The following is a 25,213-nucleotide window of genomic DNA, read 5'->3' as shown; positions in this document are numbered from 1 at the left end:
CAGAGATGCCATGTATTCCTTCACAAATTTACATCTTGTGTGTCTGTGGTATGTGGGCGCTCTAAAGCACAGGGCCAAAAGCAGGGGCCCCTCTTACCTGGGTGACACTATAAAAGATATAAAGGGATGTCACTTTATCACTACCAGGATAACAAACTGTTAAGTCAGACAACCAACAGAATTACAGACCTTCCCAGTTGCAGGTTACTTTGGCTGGACATAACACAGTCTCTGAACTCGAAGTATCTTATGGTGCTCCCATTGTTGGGAAAAAACAAACAGGTGTCAGTTTTGTTACACAAGCATCTCTCTCTCTCACCTTCTGCAGCTTCAGAATGGAGGGAGCCTTTCTCCTACGCAACTGACAATTCTTGCATCTTCAAATCAGCCATGAGAACTATATTCCCTATATTTTCACGGATATTTACATCATAGAAAATTTTATTTAAAAAAATCTCTCAGGGTATTATCACTTCTTCAGAGCTTAAAGCATAAATATGTAAATTTATCAGCTAGGCAGCTTGCCAACAATATTATATGTGTTACTATTTCCCATTTTATAGCTGGAAGAACTGAACGATTGCCTTAGACCTCAGAGATTGAAAGTGCTCAGGGTTTACTCCAGGGCTTGGCTTCTTACATTTAGCACGGGGGAAAAAAAATCAGGCTCAGTGATTTGACTCATGGATAATCCCAGAGCTAGTAAATAACACACAGAATTAAATCCAGGTCTCAAGGTGCAAATTGTCTCCCACAAGTAAATTGACTTGACGAAGTTACTTTTTACAACATATTTCTGGAGCAGTCTTTCACAATATGTGCTCCCAGAAACCCCTACACCAGAATCTCCTACAGACTTCATTAAAAAAGCAATTTCCTGGGACCCACCCTAGAGTTAGGGTCAGATTCCTGGGAGTGCGATTTTTTTTTTTTTTTTTTTGCTGTGCCCCGAGGCTTGTGGGATCTTAGTTCCCCCACCAGGGATGGAACCCACGCCCCCTGCAGTGGAAGCACAGAGTCTTAACCACTGGACCGCCACTGGAAGTCCCCAGTCATGATTTTTAAACGATTTACTTCTACTGAGTCATGACAGATTCTTAAGTTTCTTTTTCCTCCTCTTGATTTTAAATCAGTTTCACTTTCCAAATCCTCTTCCGTTTCATAAAGGCAGTCACTCAGAGATTGGGAGAACTGGACCACCAGGGAAGTGCCCAGTCATGATTTTTAAACGATTTACTTCTACTGGGTCATGACAGATTCTTAAGTTTCTTTTTCCTCCTCTTGATTTTTAAATCAGTTTCACTTTCCAAATCCTCTTCGGTTTCATAAAGGCAGTCACTCAGAGATTGGGAGAAAATATCAGCTGATGCATTCTCCCTACCCCACATCCCTCTTTTATAGCCCCTTCAGTATTTACTTGAGGCAGACGTGAAAGATTTCTGAAGAGCAAATCAGCTTGGACCCCAGCTTTTCAGAACAGCAGAGAACAGATCACCATCATGAGGTCAGTGAGATACCTTGCAAGCACCCTCGATCTTGAAACCAAATTGTAAGCTGAGCTTCTTGGGTGCAGGCAAGTTCCAGAGTTGTCCTGTTGCTTGTGGACTAAACATGCCTTTACCAATATGGGTACTTTTTATTTCTGTGACTTTTTCTGGTGTGTGCACTCCGACTCCCTAAGCTTCACCGGTGGAGCTGGGAGCCAGGAGCCGGATGTGAGGGAGGCTTGGCAGGAGTGGTTAGATCCAATCAGCTACAAAGTTTGCTGGTTCAAAGTCAGATCTAAGCAAATTACTCTTTTGAGGTTTTTTCTGTTGTTTTCTTGGAAAGAACTAAGAGGCTTTCTTCTTGTCATTTTAAAAGGAAGCATTTCTTTTCAGCAGATGTTATTAAAGATGAAATTGGTAGTAAAAAGGCAACTCATGTTGGGAATTTTGCCCTGAAAGTTTGATCACTTCAAGGTGAGAAGTGGAAAAAACAATCCTTACAGATGGACATTTTTTCCATTTCTTATAGGAAAACAAACCGGAAGCTGGGAGTTTATTTTTATTGCTGTAATGAGAACTTGTGAGCAGCAGAAAATAATTTCTCTTCAAAACATAATGACCTAATCTCTTTCCTAATACTGATCTAATTTCTAATGAAGGAAAGCAGAGCAACGGTTGCCTGGGGTTGGTGGAGGGTGAGACTGGGCTTGACGAGGAGGGTACACAGGGGATGATGCAAATAGTCTATAGAGAGATAGTGGTGGTGGTTACATGGGTATATATGTTTGTCAAAATTCATCAAACTACACTTTAAATGGGTTCATTTTATTAAATGTAAAGCATAATCTTAGTAAATTTGATTTTCAAAGATTCATATAGACCTGCTTGAGTTCTAACATCAGTTAGAGCCTCAGGAAAAAAACAGCTGAGAGGAAAGGAAAACTTTCCCATCAAACACCTGGGAAGGGATCGAGGGGTTGACTGGCTGGGGAGGGAGCACCCTAGTGACCATTCAGGGAATGAGGACAGGGCGACCCAAGGGCTCCCAAATGCTCTGCAGGCTTGTATCTGGGGATGGGGTGGATATGAGGAATTCACTGCTAAATGCCTCAGGTCACTTCCCCTATGTGATGGGCTCCCAGGCATGAGTGATGTGAATCATGTCTGCATGAGTGAGTTGACCAGAAAAACCTAGCCCTGCCCAGTGCCTTGGTAGCCAGTCTGCCTAAGAAGTTTGGCAGTGATCTGTGCTTGGGTGTGTCCAGAGCCACGGACCTGAGGAATTCTGAGGGAGGCTCTCTGGACTATGCTGGACTGAGGCCCACATCAAGGTGCCCTGTTCCCAGAGGCTGTAGGGACAGGGGCAAGTTAGGCTGTTCCTTCTCGGCTGTGCTAAAAATTTCCAAACGGGGAAGCCACCTGGGGAAACACCTCATACCTGCTGGCTGGCTAATGAGTGCCCTCCTCTGCCCCATCCACTGAGGAAATCTGTTGGCCCCTTTGCACACTCAGAATTCACTTAAAATGATAACACTGATATGCCAGTTATCATGGCAGTAACAGTTTCCTTGCAGTTGGAAGTGCACTCTGTCCAGGGCTCTACACGCATTATCTATCATCATCCTCCCAGTAGCCCTAGGAAGGGAACGCTATTATTTTTTATTAGCTTCACTTTCTAGATGAGAAAAATGGGCCTCAGAGGGCAAATTACTTGGCCAAGAAGTCATATAGAAAGTGTGTCAGAGCAGGGTGGTTACTAAGGTGCCAAACTCCAGGGCTGGGCTTCTTCTGGGTACAAAGGCCAAACGGGTGAAATGTATTAATGCTTTTAATTATGCTCACATTAGAGAGGAGGGGCAGGGACTGGGAGGTCTGGACCCTCGGGTCCCCATTTGGAGAGGGAAGATCAGTCCTTAGAGTGCCCAGAGCCACACCTGAGATGAAGGTAAAAGTGCATCTCCCTACAGCACAGTTTCCTATCATTTGGATGGAAGAAAAAAGGAAATTTATTCCAGGCCATTTTAGAAGTGAGGAAATGAGGCTGTGATGTGATTCAAGAAATACCCCAGAGCTGGTCAAAGAGAAAACCGAAGTCCAGGCTTTCTGTGGTTATCTTCCTTTCTTCTAGATGTCTGACTCACTGTTTGATACTTACATGATCTCCTACAAGTAAATGGGAAACTGCTTTTCAAAATACCTCCAGGGACTTCCCTGGCAGTCCAGTGGTTAATACTCTTCACTTCCATTGCAGCGGGCATGAGTCCAATCCCCTGGTGGGGGAACTAAGATCCCGCATACTGTACTGCCAAAAAAAACAAAACAAAACAGAAAACAAAATACCTCCAGGACTATGCTTCTCAAAACACAATACAGGGACTTCTGCAACAGAATTTCCAGGGTGCTTGTTAAAATGCAGAGTCCGGAGCCCAAGCCCGCCCCTAGGTTGCATCTGAATCTCTGGGAGGAGGGCCTATAATGTGCATGGCATCGACAATGCCTTCTTTCAAATTCTCAAGCACAGTTGCAGAATCTGTGTAGAATGGTACTCCCAGTGGAGAACTGAGCTCAGCTCTGCATGTTCAGTTGCAGTTTCTCCTCAGCAGGAATCTTGATAGCATTCCCTCAGTTTTGTTTTCCTTTTCTATTTTATAAAAGCACAGACCTAACAGCTAGCATCCTGAGTGGAAACCTCCTCTGCATCTGCTTGCAACCCACAGCAGAAAATAAAATCTGCCTGAACCCCAGCTTTTCAGAATTGCAGGGAAACAGCCATCATGAGGTAAATGTTCCCTGGTTCTCTGATAGGAAGTTGAGAATCTCTCCCAAATCTTGTTCTTGAGTGCAACTTCCTGAATTATGCTGAGTCAGTTTTTGCTAGTAGATTAAATGTGCATTTCACTAATCATCTATCTAACCTATGTTACCAATTCATGCACTTTTATTTCTGTGGCTCTTCCCGATTTACAGAGTCAGGCGCTGAGGGATGTGCTCCCAGCAGAGCGGGCAGCTGGGAAGGGATGTTGAGAGAGCCCAGGAGGGCATGCTCAGATCCTTTCAGGCAAAATCTGGTCAATGAGAGCTGGGGCCTGGAGGAAAGTTGCTGCAGGTCCCGGTGCCCCTTTTGTTTCTTATATTTGAAAGGACAAAATCAGAGCTTTGTGTGTTTTGTTGTGGTTGCTGTGGTTATTTTAAAAGCACGCTTACTTCTCAGCAAACGCGCTAAGGATTAGTTCAGCAACTATGAAACTTCATAATGAAGTCGCTTTTGCCTTGAAATATGCTCTGGCAGGACTGGGGGATTTGTCTACGTGAACCGTCTTCTTACCTGCTAGACCTCCCGTGTGAACTATGAACAGGGAGTAAGTGTCACAGAGTCTCTCAAACTGCGTGGCATATTCCCCGCACCACACCCGACCTGAGTGCTCTATTAGAACGCAAATTACTAGGCCCTGCATATTTGGCTCTCATGTTTCACTCAGAACCCTTCCTGGGAAGTGAGAAAACCAAAACATGTTTATGTGTTGGGAATATGGAAAAGATGAGTTAGGAATCTACACTTCTGTGAACCCTCTCTCCACATTTCTTCTGACAGCATTAGTGGTGTACTACAATGCTGAGCGGGGGCAGAAGGAAAGAAGGGGTTTGCAGTGTTGAGGGTGATGCTGAAATTATTTTAACATTCGCAGAATTAATTTCTTTCCAGCTGCCTTTTAGACTTCATATTACCTGCCTGTTGGCACCATGAAGTAATTAGCATTTCCTCAGGGTTTTTACACCAACGTGCTTTTTGTCCTAATGACGTGACCATAGAATCCTGGGAGGCAACAGATAAAGAAGGCAAGGACACGGGGGACGGATAATATTTGAGTATTGAAAGTACTGGCTTCATTTCCATTAGATTGAATCCTCCTAAAAAATACAAATACAGTGATGAATCAAATGGAAATCTCATGGAACATAGCCTGGGTCAACTGAGATGTCACTTTACATGGGAGTTGCTAATTGAAGACACAAATATCTGATTTAGAAAACAGGGTTCAGATGTGATTGAGTTCCCAGATTTGCTGGTTAGTGAGCCAAGTCTATAACCTCAAAATAAATTCAAACTTTAAAATTTACATTTGTCCAGCTACTGGCAATCATGAGAGACCTATGTGCTCCAAACACTTGGCTGGACATTTATTCACACCTAAGAAAAGTTAAAATGTACTGTGGAAAGGCAAAGTAAGGGAAAAACCTGTTTAGGATGTGCAAGCTAAAAATGACACAAATACCTTCATGTATCTTTTAAGTGTTTGCTTTGTGGTATGTGATATAATCTTCTCCTTTCTCTCCCTAATTTTTTTAAATATTGGGAGTGGGGGTGGATTTACTTCTACAGGCCATGGAATTAAAAGGTTGACTTATGCTACCTGATCCCTGAGAGCTGGAATTGACCAATGGCAGAGGGTAAGGGAGTTTTGAGTGGGGTCATTCAGATGATACCTGGGGAACACACAAGCAAAACCCATTTCAACTTTGATACTAAACTAAGAGCAGATTTATTAGATTTAACCAGAAGAAAACTACTAGAGCAGGAATATCGTCTTTTCCTTGTAAACAAGGTCTGACTAAAGTTACAACAATATGCATGCTGAAATGTTTTATCAATTAATTGCACTGATTACCTTCTTACACAACAAAAAAATAAGATAAAGTCATGGGTGGATAGAGAAATTGATGGCTGAATAGATACGTAATAAAGCAAATATGGTAAAATGTTAACTGTAGAATCTAGGTGGTGAGTGTATTAGTGTTTGTTGGAAAATTCTCTGAACTCTATGTTTAACAATGTTCATAATAAAATGTTAGGATAAAAAAGTAAAAAAAAAGAAGTATTCTAGAAGTAAATCAAAATGAGGCAAATGAACCAAAATATATGTGAGATAAAGGATAAAACCGCACAGAGAAGTATTCCAAGTGATTTTTTTAATACATTGTAATTCGACTCTACATCTTTAGAAGGTTATATCTTACGATGAAAGAACAGCAAAAAACAAAAACAAAAACAAAACCGCTAAACTCTACTCAGCAATCATTTTGAAGGTGTTCTGAGTTTGTTATTCTGAGACTGTTGTCAGTGTATTGTGGAATAGATCATATGTACGCTGGTATCACATAGAAAAGAGATATTCAATTTGGGAGGAAAAAATACACAGATGTAGGATCAATTAGGTTAAGTAAAAATCCTGTAAATTTGAATTTGTAAGATGAAATCATAATATATTTTATCTTTAAAATATACACACAGTACCAATGTCATTTTCCTGGTTTTGATATTGTACTACAGTTACACAAGATGTTGCTACTGGGGGGGTCAGGGGTTGGCTGCACAAGACTCTTCCTGCAACTTCCTGTGAGTCTGTAATTATTTCAAAATAAGCCTGAAATGTAAAGGAGGAAATGATAAAAACTCAGTACTTGACTGTGTTGCAATAAGCCAAACTGTGGGTTAAGGTGGGCTGAGTGGACCCTTGAAAACCCATGAGAAAATGTGAAAATCATCAGACCATTCACTACAAAGGACTTCTGTTGTCTCTGAGTTCTTCTCCATGGATGTGATCAGAAGTATTTAGAAATAATCTCAAAAGGAACACACATTTTTTTGTTGTTGGTTTATAACATTATATAAGTTTTATATGTACAATATTATATTTCAACTTCTGTACATACTACAGTGTACTCACCACCAAATGTTTAGTTTCCATCTGTCACCACAGAGTTCCCCCCTTACCCATTTTGCCCTCCCCCGATCCCCCTTCCCCTCTGGTAGTGGCCAAAGCACTCAGAATCCCATTCTTTTTCCATCCATCCTGTGGATCAGGAAGAGACTGAGGAGCTCATTGCCCACCGTGCAGGTGGGGAAACAAGGCGCAGAGTAATGAAGAGACTGAACCCGGGACTCACAGAAAGGGAAGTAGGTCCAGGGACTGAGTCCCAGATCACTCAGTCAGAGAATTTCTGTCAAACAACAGACACCAGGGATCATCAAGGTCCTGGTTCTAGCCCAGGTGCACATCAAAATCACCTGAGCATTCCGTTTTAATACTGAGAGGCGGGGCCCATTCCCAGGGGTGTATTCAATTGGTCTGGGACAGGGCCTGATTGGCATTATTCTTGGAGCCTCCCTAGATGATTCTAGTGTGCAGTGAGGGTAGAGATTCGATAATCTATTCCAAATCACTTATGTATCAGTTGAGGAAATTGAGGCTTATAGAGGTGAAGTAGCTTATCATAGTTGGCCAATCACTCAGGGAGCTAGCTGGTCCTAGACTCCTGGGGATGGACTTACAGCATAGTGCTGAAATTTCATTTTCTATAAGCATCATTTTCTCCAGTTCTTGTTTTGTTTTCCTAACTGTAAGCACATGTTTGGGGACACACACACACACACACACACACACACACACACACACACACACACACACACACTCTTGGCTGTTTCCTCTCTACTGCTCTGTCTTGTATTGCTCACAGCTCTGTTTAATCCACAGAGACAGTAGGCAAGATTCTGAATACCTAATCAGCCCAAGCCAGAGCCCCATAGAACCAGAACTGCTGGCAAGTTCATGGCAATGACAAGATAAACACTTCGTCTGCTTCTCTACATTCTATCTAGTACATTGGAAAATTACAAACCCAACTACTTTTCTCCACAAGGATTCCAAAGACACCCTGCTCCCCAAAAAGAGAGCTTTTCTAATTCAGTTATTTCAGCGTTTGCTTATAGCCTGAACATTTATCAGAACACACAGATAAACCTGTATTATTTATTCAGAAATTTTTATTTGTGTAGAACTTTCTAACCAGTTCAGGATGTCTCAGTGGAAGCTTATAGCATTGGTGAGGGCTGGCATGGGAGATGAGCTGGGCAGGAGGGGCTGAGCAGAAACTTTTTGGATCTGACAGGGTGTCTGATGAAGTGTTTCTAAGAGGAAAACGTTCTTGCAGCTGCTCCTTTTCTGTTTCTTATTTTAAAAGAAAAAGTATAGGAAGCTTTTTTTTTTAAAGAAAGCACTATTTAAACTTGATGACTGAAAATACTGCTGCAGCTGCTGCTGCTACTACTGCTACCACCAACAGTCACCTTTTTTTAAAATTTTTGAATTTTATTTTTTTATCTTTTATACAGAAGGTTCTTATTAGTTATCCATTTCATACATATTAGTATATATGTGTCAATCCCAATCTCCCAATAGTCACCTTTTATTTGCATGCTTCTATGTGCCAGGTAGTTGCTAAGTATTTAAATTCAAGTTCCATGAACTACAGTTGAGTTGGAATTTGACTGAGGTGTCCTTCTGCAGCATCAGAGAGCTCTCTATTCCAGAGCATCTTACTTTTACCTTCTGCTCAAGTGATCAAAGATCAGGAGGCTTTCTTGGTATCTGGCATATTTCCTTCGTTTCTGAACTAGGTGGATTGTTTATTTCTGTCAATCTGAAACCAAAAGTAATGACCAGAATCCTGGCCACTTCATTAGGAGTAGGTTTTTATATTTCATAGCCTTCTATATACAGGAGAGTAACTAAAAATGAGGCTACCTCCCTCAACTCTCCTTTTTCTACGCAGTCATCGAGAACCTAGCCACCAACCTTCATGATAGGTAACAATGGGCTGACGCTCTCCTTTAGGGTAGGAGGCAGATCTGGTTCCAAACCCTTGCCAGTCCCTGGGTTTTTGCAGCACTAGGAACAACCCTCAATATGGTCCCAGGTCCACAGTCGTTGGTAATCTGGGTTCATACAACTCGGTACACACCCTGAAATCCCATAAGATACTCCTTGCCTCTTGACTCTTCACGGTGAAGCTATGGACAGAAGGCGTCATCAAAACCTTCCATCGCTTATCTCAAATTCTGTTTCACTCCTCTCAACCACTTGATATTCTTCTCTGTGAATAAACTTCCTCTGTTTTTATTATTGTCAGGTGCCATGGAAAAATATAGCTAACAATGGTAGCCAAATATATATATGTCAAGCTCAACAGATTCAGCTTCTCAGGGAAGCAAGTCTAATTGTCTCCTCTCAATAAGGGGCCTTCCAGTGATTAAATTAACTGTGATTGGGGAGAAATTTGCTTTGCAAAATCTGCTGGAATCACCACTTTACTACACGTATCAGGAGAGTAGGGCAATTTCCAATACAAAGTAGGGAAAACAAGAGCTCAGAGAACACCAGTAATAGGAGCGTAATCTGTACCCAGGACCATAGTCTCAGCACTTATTCTTCCCAACCTCTTAACACAAGCACCACGACTACAGAAGACTGTATGGGTCAGGATGGGGTAGAACTGGATGCCACGGGCACCAAGAGGATACTCTCTTGCACAGGTATGGTAATCATGTCTGGTTAATGAGAACACTTTAGATGACTACAAGAGAGAGCATTAAGAATAAGGAAATGTTTTCGTTAAGGCCCAACATGTTTTGTTTGATGTCTCAAGATGCTAGCACTTACACTTTCTTTGTTCCTATGAATAAAGAAGAAGTTATAGAACTCTTTTTATCCTTGACCATTCTCCAGAAAGAAGGGTATGCAAAGGCACAAAATAATTAGTAAGATACAACCTCTCAGAGAATTGGAACAAATTTGAGTTAAGGCTCTAGTTTAGTGATTTGCAGAATTTTATACCATAAAAAGAAGAATTTCTGTTTCCAGATGAGCAAACAAAGGCACAGATTGGGTGCATGACCTTGGCAAGTTCACAGAGCCAATTTTCACGGGTCTCCCTGGCTGTAGGTTCAGTGGACTCTACATTACTGGCATCTCTTGGTTCCTGGGTTTCTATAAGGCCTTATGGAGTCTGAGAGACGAATTAGCACATCAATAAAACTGCTTTCCACCAGCCTTTTCTCAATCCGTTTTCAATACAGAACAAAGGAAGCAATAACTGTTTAAGTTTCGTTTTCTACCACTCTGCCTACTTTAATTTCACTTTCTACTTTCTGTGTAAAGTTTCTAGAAAACACGTTAATCATACTATCTAAACAAACTTAGTTTCAGTGATGACATTCCCTTATTCTTCTATCTGATCATCTGCTTTGGACTGAATGTGTGTGTGTGTGTGTGTGTGTGTGCGCGCGCGCACGCGCACACGTGTGTGCTCACACACATGCACATTCATACACACACATAAACTGTTTTATTAGTTCAGACATCTTTATTTTTCTTAGCAACTCCCTGAGGAAGATGTTAAAACCCAAAGAAGGGGAGGGAAATGGGAAGGGAGGAAAGGAGAAAATGATCCCAATCTCTGAAGTAATTTTTCACCAACCTCACTTCTGTCTGACCTAGGGAGGGAATGGACAGTTTGTCTGGATAGAAATATTGCTCTCTGGCTCCACAACAGGGAAAAAAGTAGGACCCACACAGCTGTGTGAGCCATAGTCATGGCTCAGATGTCTTGAGGGAAATATTGTGTGGGAAGAGTAGGAGAAGCTCACTGCTTAGAGAATAAGACCTTTCTCTGTTGGCTTCTGGTCTCACTATCTGCACTGCCGGGTTCCTATGTTGGGCCTTCTCAACCTGACTGGATTTAAGATTAGCAGATTACGTGTCCTCTGGGGAAGCCATGTGGTCTGCAGATGTTTGACAGCCTCCTGGCTTGGCTAGAGTTCTGTGCTTGGGAACTCCCTCATCTTCCTTAGGTAAAGGGCCTAATGTGAACATTTCTATATTACCCAAACTGAATCTTCATTCAAATAACTCTTGATATCAGCAGATCAAAAAAACATTAATTTGTATCAACCTGCAAATTCCCCTTCAGTGCTCCAGTGGGCAAAATTTTGAAGGGGCAACAGCTTCAGAAAATGCATATAATTATGGGCCTATTATCAACCCTTCTCCCCTCCTTTGGTCCACAGACAGATAAGAGTGGACTATCACTGATAATTAAGAAAATAGTAATAATAATGATAAAGTAGATATCACTTCCTGAATGCTTATCAAGGGCCAACCTGGCTTCCAAAGTATTACGTAAATTACTACATTTACAAAAGAAACCTATGAGGCAGGTACTCCTATTATACTTATTTTGCAATACGAATTTTAAATTAAGAAATGTTGAGGCTACACAGATAATAAGTGATAGAGCTGAGACATGAACCAGAGTCTCTATTCAATGATATCTTATTTAACCTTTAAACAAATGTTTCTTAAAGGGTACCAGTGGAGGTTCATGAGCTCATTTCAGATGGCATGGTAATTAGCTTTTATGTTTTAATGCTTTTGTGTTTATTTCAACATGTACTAGAAATATATATATATATACACACACAGACATATATAATTTGTAGAATTTCTATTCAAGTTAGTAATATGATTTTTTGTGTGATAAAATACACGTAAGACAAAATTTACCATTTTAACTATTTTTAAGTATACAATTTTGTGGTATTTAATACAACCACAGTGTTGTGCAACCATCACCACTATCTACTTCAAGAACATTTTTGTCACTCTGAGCAGCCATTCCCCACTCATCCTTCACCCTAGGCCTGGCAACCATTAATCTGCTTTTTGTCTCTATGGATTTGCCTATCATTGATATTTCATATAAATGGAAGCATACAACACATGGCCTTTTGTGGCTGGCTTATTTCACTTTTCATAATGTCTTCGAGGTTCATCCATTTTGAAGCATGTGTCAGAACGTCCTTCCATTTTAAGGCTGAATAATATATCATTGTATGTATAGATCACATTTTGTTTATCCATTCTTCCACTGATGGACACTTGGGTTGCTTCCACCTTTTGACTATTGTGAATAATGCTATGAATATCTACTCAAGTCTGTGCTTTCATTTATTTTAGGTATATACCCAAAAGTGGAATTGCTGAATAATATGGTAATTCTATGTTTAATTTTTTGAGGAATCACCACCATTTTCCTCAGCAGCTGCCCCATTTGACATTCTCACTAGAAGTGCACAAGGGTTCTAATTTCTCCACATCCTCAGCGACACTTGTTATTTTCTGTGTTTTTGATAACAGCTATCACAATTGGTGTGAAGAGATATCTTATGGTTTTGATTTGCATTTCACTAACATTGGTGATGTTGAACATCTTTTCATCTGCTTACCGGCCATTTGTATATTTTTGGGGGGGAAATATCTATTCAAGTCCTTTACCCATTTTTTAATCAGTTGTTTTTTTCTTGCTGTTGAGTTGTAGGAATTGCTTATATAGTCTAGATATTAATTCCTTATCGGGTACATGATTTGCAAATATTTTCTCCCATTCTGTGGGTTGTCTCTTCATTCTATTGATAGTGCCCTTTGAGGCACAAAAGTTTTTAATTTTGATGAAGTTCAACTTATTTATTCTTACTTTTGTTACTTGTGCTTTTGGTGTCATATCCAAGAAATTGTTGCCAAATCCAATGTCATGGAGTTTCTTCCCTGTTTCTTTCAAGAGTTTTATAGTTTTAGGTCTTACATTTAGATCTTTGATGCATTTTGATTTCATTTTTTGTATACGGTATAAGGTAGGGGTCCAACTTCATTCTCTTGTATATGGATATTCCTCTTTTCTGCATATATCCCAGACTGAGTGCTGGAGAAGCCAGCAACCTAGAAATGCCAGCAGGCATAGACAGAAAAGTCCCATGAAAAGCCTGCTATCTCTAGCCAAAGGACCAAGGAGGGGACAGCCTAGCAAGACAAAAAATTTATGAACAACCATTCTACTCCAGCCAAATACACAGGAAAAAATCAAATAAAAACTAAAGCCCCATTCCGAACTTTGCCAGCAAAGGCTGAGTGGGTAGCCTAGACTTCTACCCTCACCAGGCTATAGCTAGGCATCCCAACTCTCACCCTCCCCCTACCCCCATGGATGATGCCAGAGAAGGGCAAGTGGAATGCAAAGACTTCCATCCCCACCAGGGTGGTAACAAGAGTCCCTCTCTCTGCAGTGAGGGAGTGAAGACCACAAAGGAGGTGTGGACATCAGCCCCCACCTAGTGGTAATGAGGTATCCTCCCACTCCCCACTGAGGTGGTATCAGAGAGGCCTAGTGGAGTTCAGGACTTTCACCACCATCCAGAGGTAATAAGGTCACTCTTCCCCACTCACCTCCCTTCCCAGCATCAGTAAAGGCCACATGGAGAAGAGTAACAAGGCACACCTACCCCTTCAAGCCAGGGTGGTATCAGCAGAGGCCTGGGGGATCCTGAACTCCCACCCCCATCCAGCAGTAATGAGGAGCCCAGGCTCCCCATAAAGTGTTAATGAAAGACAAGTGAGTAAACAGGATTCCACCTTGATCTGGCAGTGTGGAATGAGGTGTCCTTCCCCTTTCCCTAGAACAACAGTATTAGAGGAGGCCTGCTAAAACAGATTTATATGTAACTCAGAGTCCTATAATATATAATAATACCCAAATGCCCAGGTTTTCATTAAAAATTGCTTATCATGCCAAGAACCAGGAAAATCTCAACTTGAATGAGAAAGAATAATCATCAGACAACAACACTGAGATGACACAGATATTAGCATTGTCTAACCAGGATTTTAAAGCTGCCATCGTAAAAATGGTTCAATGGGCAATTGCAAACACACTTGAAACAAATGAAAATATAAAAAGTCTCAGCAAAGAAAAGGAGATATAAAGAAGAACCAAATGGGAATTTTAGAATTGAAAAGTACAATAACCAAAATGAAAACCCAGGGGGTGGGCTCAAAAACAGGATGGAAAGGACAGAGGAAAGAATTCATGAACTTGAAGACAGAATGATAGAAATTATCCAATGTGATTCTAATTTCAAGTAGCTGACCAAAGTCCAAAGATGATAAACCCAAAGAAATCCAAGACACGTCACAGTTAAAATTCTGAAGACTAAAGACAAAAAGAAAACCCATGAAAGCAGTAGAGAGAAATGACACCTCAGCTATAAGGAAGGGAAAAACATACACACAAGTCTAATGGCAAGTTATTTCTCGTTAGAAACCATGGAGTTGAGAAGAAAGGGGCATAACATTTTTCAAGTGCTGAAAGAAAAGAATTTTCAACCTAGAATCCTATATCCAGCAAAAATATCCTTCTGGAATAAATAGGAAATTAAGACATTCTCAAATGAAGGAAAGCTAAGAGAATTTGGCACCAACAGACCTACCCTTAAGGAATAGCTAAAGAAATTTTTCCAGTGAGCAAAAAAGGAAATAAAAGGTATACAGATCAGAAAGAAAAAATAAAACTGTCCCTATTTATAGATGCCATGATGGTCTACATAGAAAATCCCAAGGTATCTATAAAACAATTCCTAGAACTAAAAAGTGGGTTCATCGAGGTTACAGAATACAAGATTTACATACAAAAGTCAATTGTATTTCTATATACTAGCAAGGAACATGTAAAAATTAAGTTAAAAACACAATATAATTTTAAATTGCACAAAAAGAAACACATAAGTGTACTTAAGTGTAAATCTAACATAACATGCATAGGACTTCAATGCCTATAAACTATTAAAATGCTAATGAAAGAAATTAAAGAATATCTAAATAAACAGATACAGAATGTTCATGGATTAGAAGACTCAGCATAGCAACAATGTCAATTCTCCCCCAACTGATATAAAATTCCTATCAAAACTCCAGCAAGATTTTTTATAGATATAGAAAATATTAATCTAAAATTTATATGGAAAAGCAAAGGAACTAGAATAACAATTTTGGAAAAGAAAAATAGAAAGGAATCACCCTACCCAGTTTTAAGATTGATTACACACAGTAAACAAGATTGTATGGTATTGGTGGAAGGATAAACACACAGATCAGTGGAACAGAATAAGGAACCCAGAAATAATCCCACACGAGCACAGCCAACTGATTTTTGACAAAGGTGCAAAAGTAATTCAATAGAGGATGAACAGTCTTCAACAAATGCCGCTGGAGCAACTGGATATCATTAGGCTGAAAAATGAGACACTGACCTAATCTTCATACATTATGCAAAAATTAACTCAAAATGGATCACAGATTTAAATGTAAAATTATAAAACTTGTAGAAGAAAATACAGGAGAAAATCTTCAGAACTTAGGGCCTGGTGAAGAGTTCCTGGACATGATACCAAACACATGACCCATAAGAGAAAAAAAATCAATAAATTATACTTCATCAAAAGTAAAAACTTTTGCTCTTCAAAAGACCTTATTAAAGGATAATAAGACAAGCCACACACTGAGAGAAAATATTTGAAAACATCACAAAGCACTCATATCTAGAACCTATAAAGAGTTATTGAAACCCAACAATAAAAAAAACCTAATTAGAAAATAGGCAAAGGATATGAAGAGATATTTCATGAAAGAGGATATGTAGATGGCAAATAAGCACATAAAAATATGTTCAACACCACTAGCCATTAGGGAAATGCAAATTAAGACCACAAGGAGATACCACTACATGTCTATTAAAAGGGCTAACATTAAAAAAAAAAGTGAAAATACCAAATTCTGGTAAGAATGCAAAGAACTAGATCATTCATACATTACTAGTAGGAATGAAAAATGATACTATTCATCTGGAAAACAGTGTGGCAGCTTCTTAAAAACATAAGCATACACCTACCACATGACCTAGCAATTGCACTCCTCAACATTTATCCCAGAGAAATGAAAACGTATGTCCATGTAAAGGCCTGTATACAACTCTTCATAGCACTTTTATTTGTAATAAGCCAAAACCAGAAACAATTGAAATGTCCTACAACAGATGAATAGTTAACTGTGATACTCCCATACCATGGCAAATGACCCCCCAGTAGAAAGGAATGAACTGTTGATAAAACTCAACACCTTGGATGTATGTCAAGGGCATTATGATGAGTGAAAAGGGCAATCTCCAAAGATTACATAATATATGACTCCATGTATATGACACTCATGAAATGACAAAATTATAGAGATGAAAAACATGTTAGTAGTTACCAGAGGCTAGAAATGTTTGGAAATGGAGGGAGGCAACAGTTTTGACTCTAAAGAAACAGCATGAGAGAGATGTTTGTGATGATGGAGTAGTTCTCTAACTTGATCAAATGATGGTTCCATGGATTTACACATGTGATAGAATGACAGAACTGTATGCATATTGTACCACTGCCAATTTCCTAGTTTTGACATAGTTAGATAAGATATAATCTTTGGGAGAAACTGGGTGAAGGATACACTGGACCTATGTACAATCTTTGCAAATTTCTGTGAATCCATTATTATTTCCAAATAAATGGGCCAAATATTATTGCTTTTAGGTGGTCTTAATTTGTTGCATAATCTGCAGACTAAGTTCCTAAGGTCAATAATGTTTCCTAAGGCTCTGCATTTCTTACTGGTCTCTATCCTAATCACAAAAATAGGAAACATTTTTTTTTTTTTTTAATGGCCTGAGTCCTGATTTTGCCACTCATGCAGCTGTGTGATCTCAGGAACCTGTGCTTTGACTTTATTTTTTATACAGCAGGTTCTTATTAGTTACCTATTTTTATACATATTAGTATATGCATGTCAATCCCAATCTCCCAATTCATCCCACCCCGCCACCCCCCCACCCCCACTTTCCCCCCTTGGTGTCCATACGTTTGCTCTCTAGATCTGTGTCTCTATTTCTGCCTTGCAAACCGGTTCAGCTGTACCATTTTACTAGATTCCACATATATGCGTTAATATACAATATTTGTTTTTCTCCTTCTGACTTACTTCACTCTGTATGACAATCTCTAGGTCCATTCACGTCTCTACAAATGACCCAATTTCGTTCCTTTCTATGGCTGAGTAATATGTACCACATCTTCTTTATCCATTCATCTGTCGATGGGCATTTAGGTTGCTTCCATGACTTGGTTATTGTAAATAGTGCTGCAGTGAACATGGGGGTGCATGAGACTTTTTGAATTATGGTTTCCTCTGGGTATATATGTCCAGTAGTGGGATTGCTGGGTCATACGGTAATTCTATTTTTAGTTTTTTAAGGAACATCCATACTGTTCTCCATAGTGGCTGTATCAATTTACATTCCCACCAACAGTGCAAGAGGGTTCCATTTTCTCCACACCCTCTCCAGCATTTGTTGTTTGTAGATTTTCTGATGATGCCCATTCTAACTGGTGTGAGGTGATACCTCATTGTAGTTTTAATTTGCATTTCTCTGATAATTAGTGATGTTGAGCAACTTTTCATGTGCCTCTTGGCCATCTGTATGTCTTCTGTGGAGACATGTCTATTTAGGTCTTCTGCCCATTTTTTGATTGGGTTGTTTGCTTTTTTTTTTTTTGCGGTACGCAGGCCTCTCACTGTTGTGGCCTCTCCCATTGCGGAGCACAGGCTATGGACACACAGGTTCAGCGGCCATGGCTCACAGGCCTAGCCGCTCCGCGGCATGTGGGATCTTCCTGGACCGGGACACGAACCTGTGTCCCCTGCATTGGCAGGCGGACTCTCAACCACTGTGCCACCAGGGAAGCCTGGTTTGTTTGCTTTTTGATATTGAGCTGTATGAGCTGTTTATATATTTTGGAGATTAATCCTTTGTCCGTTGATTCATTTGCAAATATTTTCTCCCATTCTGAGGGTTGTCTTTTTGTCTTGTTTGTAGTTTCCTCTGCTGTGCAAAAGCTTTTAAGTTTCATTAGGTCCCATTTGTTTATTTTTGTTTTTCTTTCCATTACTCTAGGAGGTGGATCAAAAAAGATCTTGCTGTGATTTATGTCAAAGAGTGTTCTTCCTAAATTTTCCTCTAAGAGTTTTATAGTGTCCAGTCTTACATTTAGGTTTTTAATCCATTTTGAGTTTATTTTTGTGTATAGTGTTAGGGAACATTCTAATTTCATTCTTTTACATGTAGCTGTCCAGTTTTCCCAGCACCACTTATTGAAGAGACTGTCTTCTCTCCATTGTATATCTTTGTCCCCTTTGTCATAGATTAGTTGACCATAGGTGTGTGGGTTTATCTCTGGGCTTTCTATTCTGTTCCATTGATCTATATTTCTGTTTTTGTGCCAGTACCATATTGTCTTGATTACTGTAGCTTTGTAGTATAGTCTGAAGTCAGGGAGTCTGATTCCTCCAGCTCCGTTTTTTTCCCTCAAGATTGCTTTGCCTATTTGGGGTCTTTTGTGTCTCCATACAAATTTTAAGATTTTTTTCTAGTTCTGAAAAAAATGCCATTGGTAGTTTGATAGGGATTACATTGAATCTGTAGATTGCTTTGGGTAGTACAGTCATTTTCACAATATTGATTCTTCCAATCCAAGAACATGGTATATATCTCCATCTGTTTGTGTCATCTCTGATTTCTTTCATCAGTGTCTTATAGTTTTCTGAGTACAAGTCTTTCACCTACTTAGGTAGGTTTATTCCTAGGTATTTTATTCTTTTTGTTGTAATGGTGAATGGGATTGTTACCTTAATTTCTCTTTCTGATCTTTTGTTGTTAGTGTACAGGAATGCAAGAAATTTCTGTGCATTAATTTTTTATCCTGCAACTTTACCAAATTCATTGATTAGCTCTAGTAGTCTTCTGGTGGCATCTTTAGGATTCTCTATATATAGTATCATGTCATCTGCAAACAGTGACAGTTTTACTTCTTCTTTTCCAATTTGTATTCCTTTTATTTCTTTCTTCTTTTCTGATTGCCATGGCTAGGACTTCCAAAACTGTGTTGAATAATAGTGGCGAGTGTGGACATCCTTGTCTTTTTCCTGATCTTTGAGGAAATGCTTTCAGTTTTTCACCATTGAGAATGATGTTTGCTGTGGGTTTGTCATATATGGCCTTTATTATGTTGAGGTAGGTTCCCTCTATGCCCACTTTCTGGAGAGTTTTTATCCTAAATGGGTGTTGAATTTTGTCAAAAGATTTTTATGCATCTATTGAGATGATGATATGGTTTTTCTTCTTCAGTTTGTTAATATGGTGTATCACATTGATTGATTTGCATATATTGAAGAATCCTTGCATCCCTGGGATAAATCCCACTTGATCACGGTGTATGATCCTTTTAATGTGCTGTTGGATTCTGTTTGCTAGTATCTTGTTGAGGATTTTTACATCTACATTCATCAGTGATATTGGTGTGTAATTTTCTTTTTTTGTAGTATCTTTGTGCAGTTTTTCTAATCAGGGTGATGGGGGCCTCATAGAATGAGTTTGGGAGTGTTCCTTCCTCTGCAATTTTTTGGAAGAGTTTGAGAAGGATGGCTGTTAGCTCTTCTCTAAATGTTTGATAGAATTCACCTGTGAAGCCATCTGGTCCTGGACTTTTGTTTGTTGGAAGATTTTAAATCACAGTTTCAATTTCATTACTTGTGATTGGTCTGTTCATATTTTCTATTTCTTCCTGGTTCAGTCTTGGAAGGTTATACCCATCTAAGAATATGTCCATTTCTTCCAGGTTGTCCATTTTATTGGCATAGAGTTGCTTGTAGTAGTTTCTTAGGATGCTTTGTATTTCTGCAGTGTCTGTTGTAACTTCTCCTTTTTCATTTCAATTTTATTGATTTGAGTCCTCTCCCTCTTTTACTTGATGAGTCTGGCTAATGGTTTATCAATTTTGTTTATCTTCTCAAAGAACCAGCGTTTAGTTTTATTGATCTTTGCTATTGTTTCCTTTGTTTCTATTTCATTTATTTCTGCTCTGATCTTTATGATTTCTTTCCTTCTACTAAATTTGTCCATAGGTCCGTAGGTCTACTAACTTTGGGTTTTGTTTGTTCTTTCTCTAGTTCGTTTAGGTGTAAAGTTAGATTCTTTATTTGAGATATTTGTTGTTTCTTGAGTTAGGATTGTATTGCTGTAAGCTTCCCTCTTAGGACTAGTTTCACTGCATCCCATAGGTTTTGGATTGTCGTGTTCTCGTTGTCACTTGTCTCTAGGTATTTTTTGATTTCCTCTTTGATTTCTTCAGTGATCTCTTGGTTATTTAGTAACCTATTGTTTAGCCTCCATGTGTTTGTGTTTTTTACGTTTTTTTTCACTGTAATTGATTTCTAATCTCATAGCATTGTGGTCGGAAAAATTGCTTGATATGATTTCAATTTCCTTAAATTTACTAAGGCTTGATTTGTGACCCAAGTTGTGATCTATCCTGAAGAATGTTCCGTGTGCACTTGAGAAGAAAGTGTAATCTGCTGTTTTGGGATGGAATGTCCTATAAATATCAATTAAATCTATCTGGTTTACTGTGTCATTTAAAGCTTCTGTTTCCTTATTAATTTTCTGTCTAGATGGTCTGTCCATTGGTGTAAGTGAGGTATTAAAGTCCCTCACTATTATTGTGTTTCTGTTGATTTCCTCTTTTATAGCTGTTAGAAGTTGCCTTATGTATTGAGGTGCTCCTATGTCGGGTGTGTATATATTTATAATTGTTGTATCTTCTTCTTGGATTGATCCCTTGGTCATTATATAGTGTCCTTCCTTGTCTCTTGTAACATTCTTTATTTTAAAGTCTATTTTATCTGATATGAGTATTGCTACTCCAGCTTTCTCTTGATTTCCATTTGCATGGAATATCTTTTTCCATCCCCTCAGTTTCAGTCTGTATGTGTCCCTAGGCTTGAAGTGGGTCTCTTGTAGACAGCATGTATATGGGTCTTGTTTTAGTATCCATTCACTGAGCCTGTGTCTTTTGATTGGAGCCTTTAATCCATTCATGTTTAAGGTAATTATCAATATGTATGTTCCTATTACCATTTTCTTAATTGTTATGGGCTTGTTTTTGTAGGTCCTTTCCTTCTCTTGTGTTTCCCACTTAGAGAAGTTCCTTTAGCATTTGTTGTAGAGCTGGTTTGGTGGTGCTGAATTCTGTTAGCTTTTGCTTGTCTGTAAAGCTTTTGATTTCTCCATGAAATCTGAATGAGATCCTTGCTGGGTAGAGTAATCTTGGTTGTAGGTTCTTCCCTTTCATTACTTTAAATATACTGTGCCTCTCCCTTCTGGCCTGTAGAGTTTCTGCTGAGAAATCAGCTGTTAACTTTATGGGAGTTCCCTTGTATGTTATTTGTTGTTTTTCCCTTGTTGCTTTCAATAATTTTTCTTTGTCTTTAATTTTTGTCAATTTGATTACTATGTGTCTCGGAGTGTTTCTCCTTGGGTTTATCCTGCCTGGGACTCTCTGCGCTTCCTGGACTTGGGTGGCTGTTTCCTTTCCCATGTTAGGGAAGTCTCTGACTATAATCTCTTCAAATATTTTCTTGGGTCCTTTCTCTCTGTCTTCTCCTTCTGCAACCCCTATAATGTGAATGTTGGTGCATTTAATGTTGTCCCAGACGTCTCTTAGGCTGTCTTCATTTCTTTTCATTCTTTTTTCTTTATTCTGTTCCATGGCAGTGAATTCCACCAACCTGTCTTCTAGGTCACTTATCCGTTCTTCTGCCTCAGTTATTCTGCTACTGATTCCTTCTAGTATATTTTTCATTTCAGTTATTGTATTGTTCGTCTCTGTTTGTTTGTTCTTTAATTCTTCTAGTGGTTGGTTAATTCGTCTAGGTCTTTGTTAAACATTTGTTGCATCTTCTCGATCTTTGCCTCCATTCTTTTTCCAAGGTCCTGGATCACCTTCACTATCATTATTCTGAATTCTTTTTCTGGAAAGTTGCCTATCTCCACTTCATTTAGTTGTTTTTCTGGGATTTTATCTTGTTCCTTCATCTGGTACATAGTCCTCTGCCTTTCATTTTGTCTATCTTTCTGTGAATGTGGTTTTCCTTTCACAGGTTGCAGGATTGTAGTTCTTCTTGCTTCTGCTGACTGTCCTCTGGTGGATGAGGCTATCTAAGAGGCTTGTGCAAGTTTCCTGATGGGAGGGACTGGTGGGGGGTAGAGCTGGGTGTTGCTCTGGTGGGCAGAGCTCAGTAAAACTTTAATCTACTTGTCTGCTGATGAATGGGGCTGAGTTCCCTCCCAGTTGGTTGTTTGGCCTGAGGTGACCCAGTACTGGAGCCTACCGGCTGTTTGGTGGGGCTAATGGCAGACTCTGGGAGGGCTCACGCCAAGGAGTACTTCCCAGAACTTCTGCTGTCAGTGTTCTTGTTCCCCCGGTGAGCCACAGCTGTCCCTGGGCTCTTCAGAAGACCCTCCAACACTAGCAGGTAGGTCTGGTTCAGTCTCCTATGGGGTCACTGCTCCTTCCCCTGGGTCCTGATGCACACACTACTTTGTGTGTGCCCTCCAAGAGTGTAGTCTCTGTTTCCCCCAGTCCTGTCAAGGTCCTGCAATCAAATCCCACTAGCTTTCAAAGTCTGATTCTCTGGGAATTCCTCCTCCCTTGTCGGACCCCCAGGTTGGGAAGCCTGACGTGAGGCTCAGAACCTTCACTCCAGTGGGTGGACTTCGGTGGTATAATTGTTCTCCAGATTCTGAGTCACCCACCCAGCGGTTATGGGATTTTACTTTATTGTGATTGTGGCCCTCCTACCGTCTCACTGTGGCTTCCCCCTTGTCTTTGGGTGTGGGGTGTCTTTTTTGGTGAGTTCCAGTGTCCTCCTGTCGATGATTGTTCAGCAGTTAGTTGTGATTCCGGTGCTCTTGCGAGAGGGAGTGAGTGCATGTCCTTCTACTCTGCCATCTTGAACCAGTCTCCTAGGAAACTCTTACATAGCATGAAATCTGTATGCTCTAAGTGCTTTCCATAGATAGGCTTATTAATTCTCACCAAATCCTGTGTGATAAGTCTATTATTTTCCCCACTTTACAAAAGAGACTCTGAAGCACAGAGAGGCTGCATGGGTAGAAAGTGCTGGGGCCAGTGTATGAAGCCAAGCAAACTGCATTTAAAGGCCACAGGGATCTTAGAAATACAGGAACTCAAAGGAAGATCAAAGCAGGCGTGCCCTTTTCAAGGCTAAGCTCTAAATACGCAGTGTTTTGTCTAGCTTATTTCTATTGGCTGTTTGTCACCTAACAAAGAAAATCTGCTTTTGTTTTTATAGTACTAATGCTGATGAAGATCAGATCAAGGATAAACTGGAACAGTTGAGATGTCACTTTACATGGGAGTTGGTCATTGACGACACTGAAATACCTGAATTAGAAAACAGGGTCTTGGAGGAGATTGAGTTCCTAGACAACACATACAAAGCGGGAATATACAACTTACTGGCCTATGTGAAACACCTGAGAGGCCAGAATGAGGAAGCCTTGAAGAGTTTGAAAGAAGCTGAAGACTTAACCCAGCAAGAACATGCCAACCACTCAGACATGAGAAGTCTGGTTACCTGGGGCGACTATGCCTGGCTGCATTACCACATGGGCCGACATGCAGAAGCCCAGATTTACCTGGACAAGGTGAAGAACACTCGCAGGAAGCTTGCAAATTCCTCCAGCTATAGAATGGAGTGTCCTTATATGGACTGTGAGGAAGGATGGGCCTTGCTGAAATGTGGAGGAAAGAATTATGAACGGGCCAAGGTCTGCTTTGAAAAGGCTCTGGAAGTGGACCCTGAAAACCCTGAATTCAGCACTGGGTATGCAATCACCGTCTATCGCCTGGAGAGCTTTAACAAAGCAGCACAGCGTACTGGGGAATTTTGTCTGAATACCCTACAACAGGCTGTCAGGCTAAACCCAAAAGATGCATATATTAAGGCTCTCCTTGCCCTGGAGCTTCAAGGTGCAGGACGACAAGCTGAAGGAGAAAAATACATTAAAGAAGCACTGACCAACAGGTCCTCAAAGATCTATGTCTTCCGATATACTGCCACGTTTTACCGAAGAAAAGGCTCTCCGGATGAAGCTCTTCAGTTCTTAAAACTGGCCTTGAAAGCAACACCCTCCTCTGTCATGCTGCATCACCAGATGGGGCTTTGCTACAAGTCACAAATGATCCAAATAAAGAGAGCTACAAACTGGCAGCCTAAAGGACAGGATAAAGAAAACATCAACAGAATAATACAATCAGCCATATCTCATTTTGCATTTGCTGTGCAACAAAAGCCCACATTTGAGTTTGCTTACATAGACCTGGCAGAAATGTACACAGAAGCAGGTGACCACAAAAAAGCTGAAGATGCTTATCAACAGGTGTTATGCATGGAATCACTCAGCAAATATATGCTGCAACAGGTACATTTCCACTATGGCCAATTTCTGGAATTTCACAAAAAATCTGAAGTTGATGCAATCAGCCATTATTTAAAAGCAGTAAAAATAGAAATGGCATCATTAGCAAGGAATAAAAGTATCAGTTCTTTGAAGAAATTTGCTTTAAAGAAACTTCAGAGAGATGCATCCGATATAGAAAGCTTGTGCATCCTTGGGTTCATCCACAAAGTACGAGGAGAAATGAATGAAGCCCTGGAGTACTACGAGCAGGCCCTGAGGCTGGATCCTGTCTTGGAGAACTCTGTGTTTGTGACCTGTACGCACTGAAATATGGACCACTCTTACATATCATTTGATTTTACATCAACATATACTAATCATCTTTTCTGCTTGCTGCTTTCAGAAACATGTAATTCACTGCAATGATGTAATCTTTGAACAGTTAGTCAAACCTGATAAAACATTGGTTGTATTGGGAAAATAGTGAAACAGACTATACAGGTCTCTGTGTGTGAAAGAGAGAGAGGAAGAGAGAGAAGAACCATTTCTCTGTGAATGTTATATAGTAGAAAAAAAAAGTTTGTTGAGTAGATTTGTAGCAAGTAAAACACTGGCCTTGACATGGAACCAACCTAAATGTCCATCGACAG

General features: G+C 39.9%; 2 protein-coding genes across 2 annotated transcripts in view; one reads left to right on the top strand and one right to left on the bottom strand.

The window, feature by feature from the left end:
• Positions 1–25,213, bottom strand: part of LIPA (lipase A, lysosomal acid type) — a 101,741-nt gene that overhangs the window by 69,973 nt on the left and 6,555 nt on the right. The gene's annotated exons all lie outside the window — the stretch shown is intronic.
• Positions 1,361–25,057, top strand: LOC309971251 (interferon-induced protein with tetratricopeptide repeats 1-like). Its single transcript, XM_082854140.1, has 2 exons — positions 1,361–1,504; positions 23,453–25,057. Exons 1-2 carry the CDS (start codon positions 1,500–1,502, stop codon positions 24,888–24,890), a joined length of 1,443 nt encoding a protein of 480 aa, XP_082710266.1. The 5' UTR covers positions 1,361–1,499; the 3' UTR covers positions 24,891–25,057.

This window comes from Leucopleurus acutus (genome assembly GCF_964270905.1).
Source record: "Leucopleurus acutus genome assembly, chromosome: 14".
In the NCBI taxonomy this organism is placed as follows: domain Eukaryota; kingdom Metazoa; phylum Chordata; class Mammalia; order Artiodactyla; family Delphinidae; genus Leucopleurus; species Leucopleurus acutus.
Note: the sequence above shows the minus strand (reverse complement) of the source record. Positions and strands in the feature narration are given on the sequence as shown.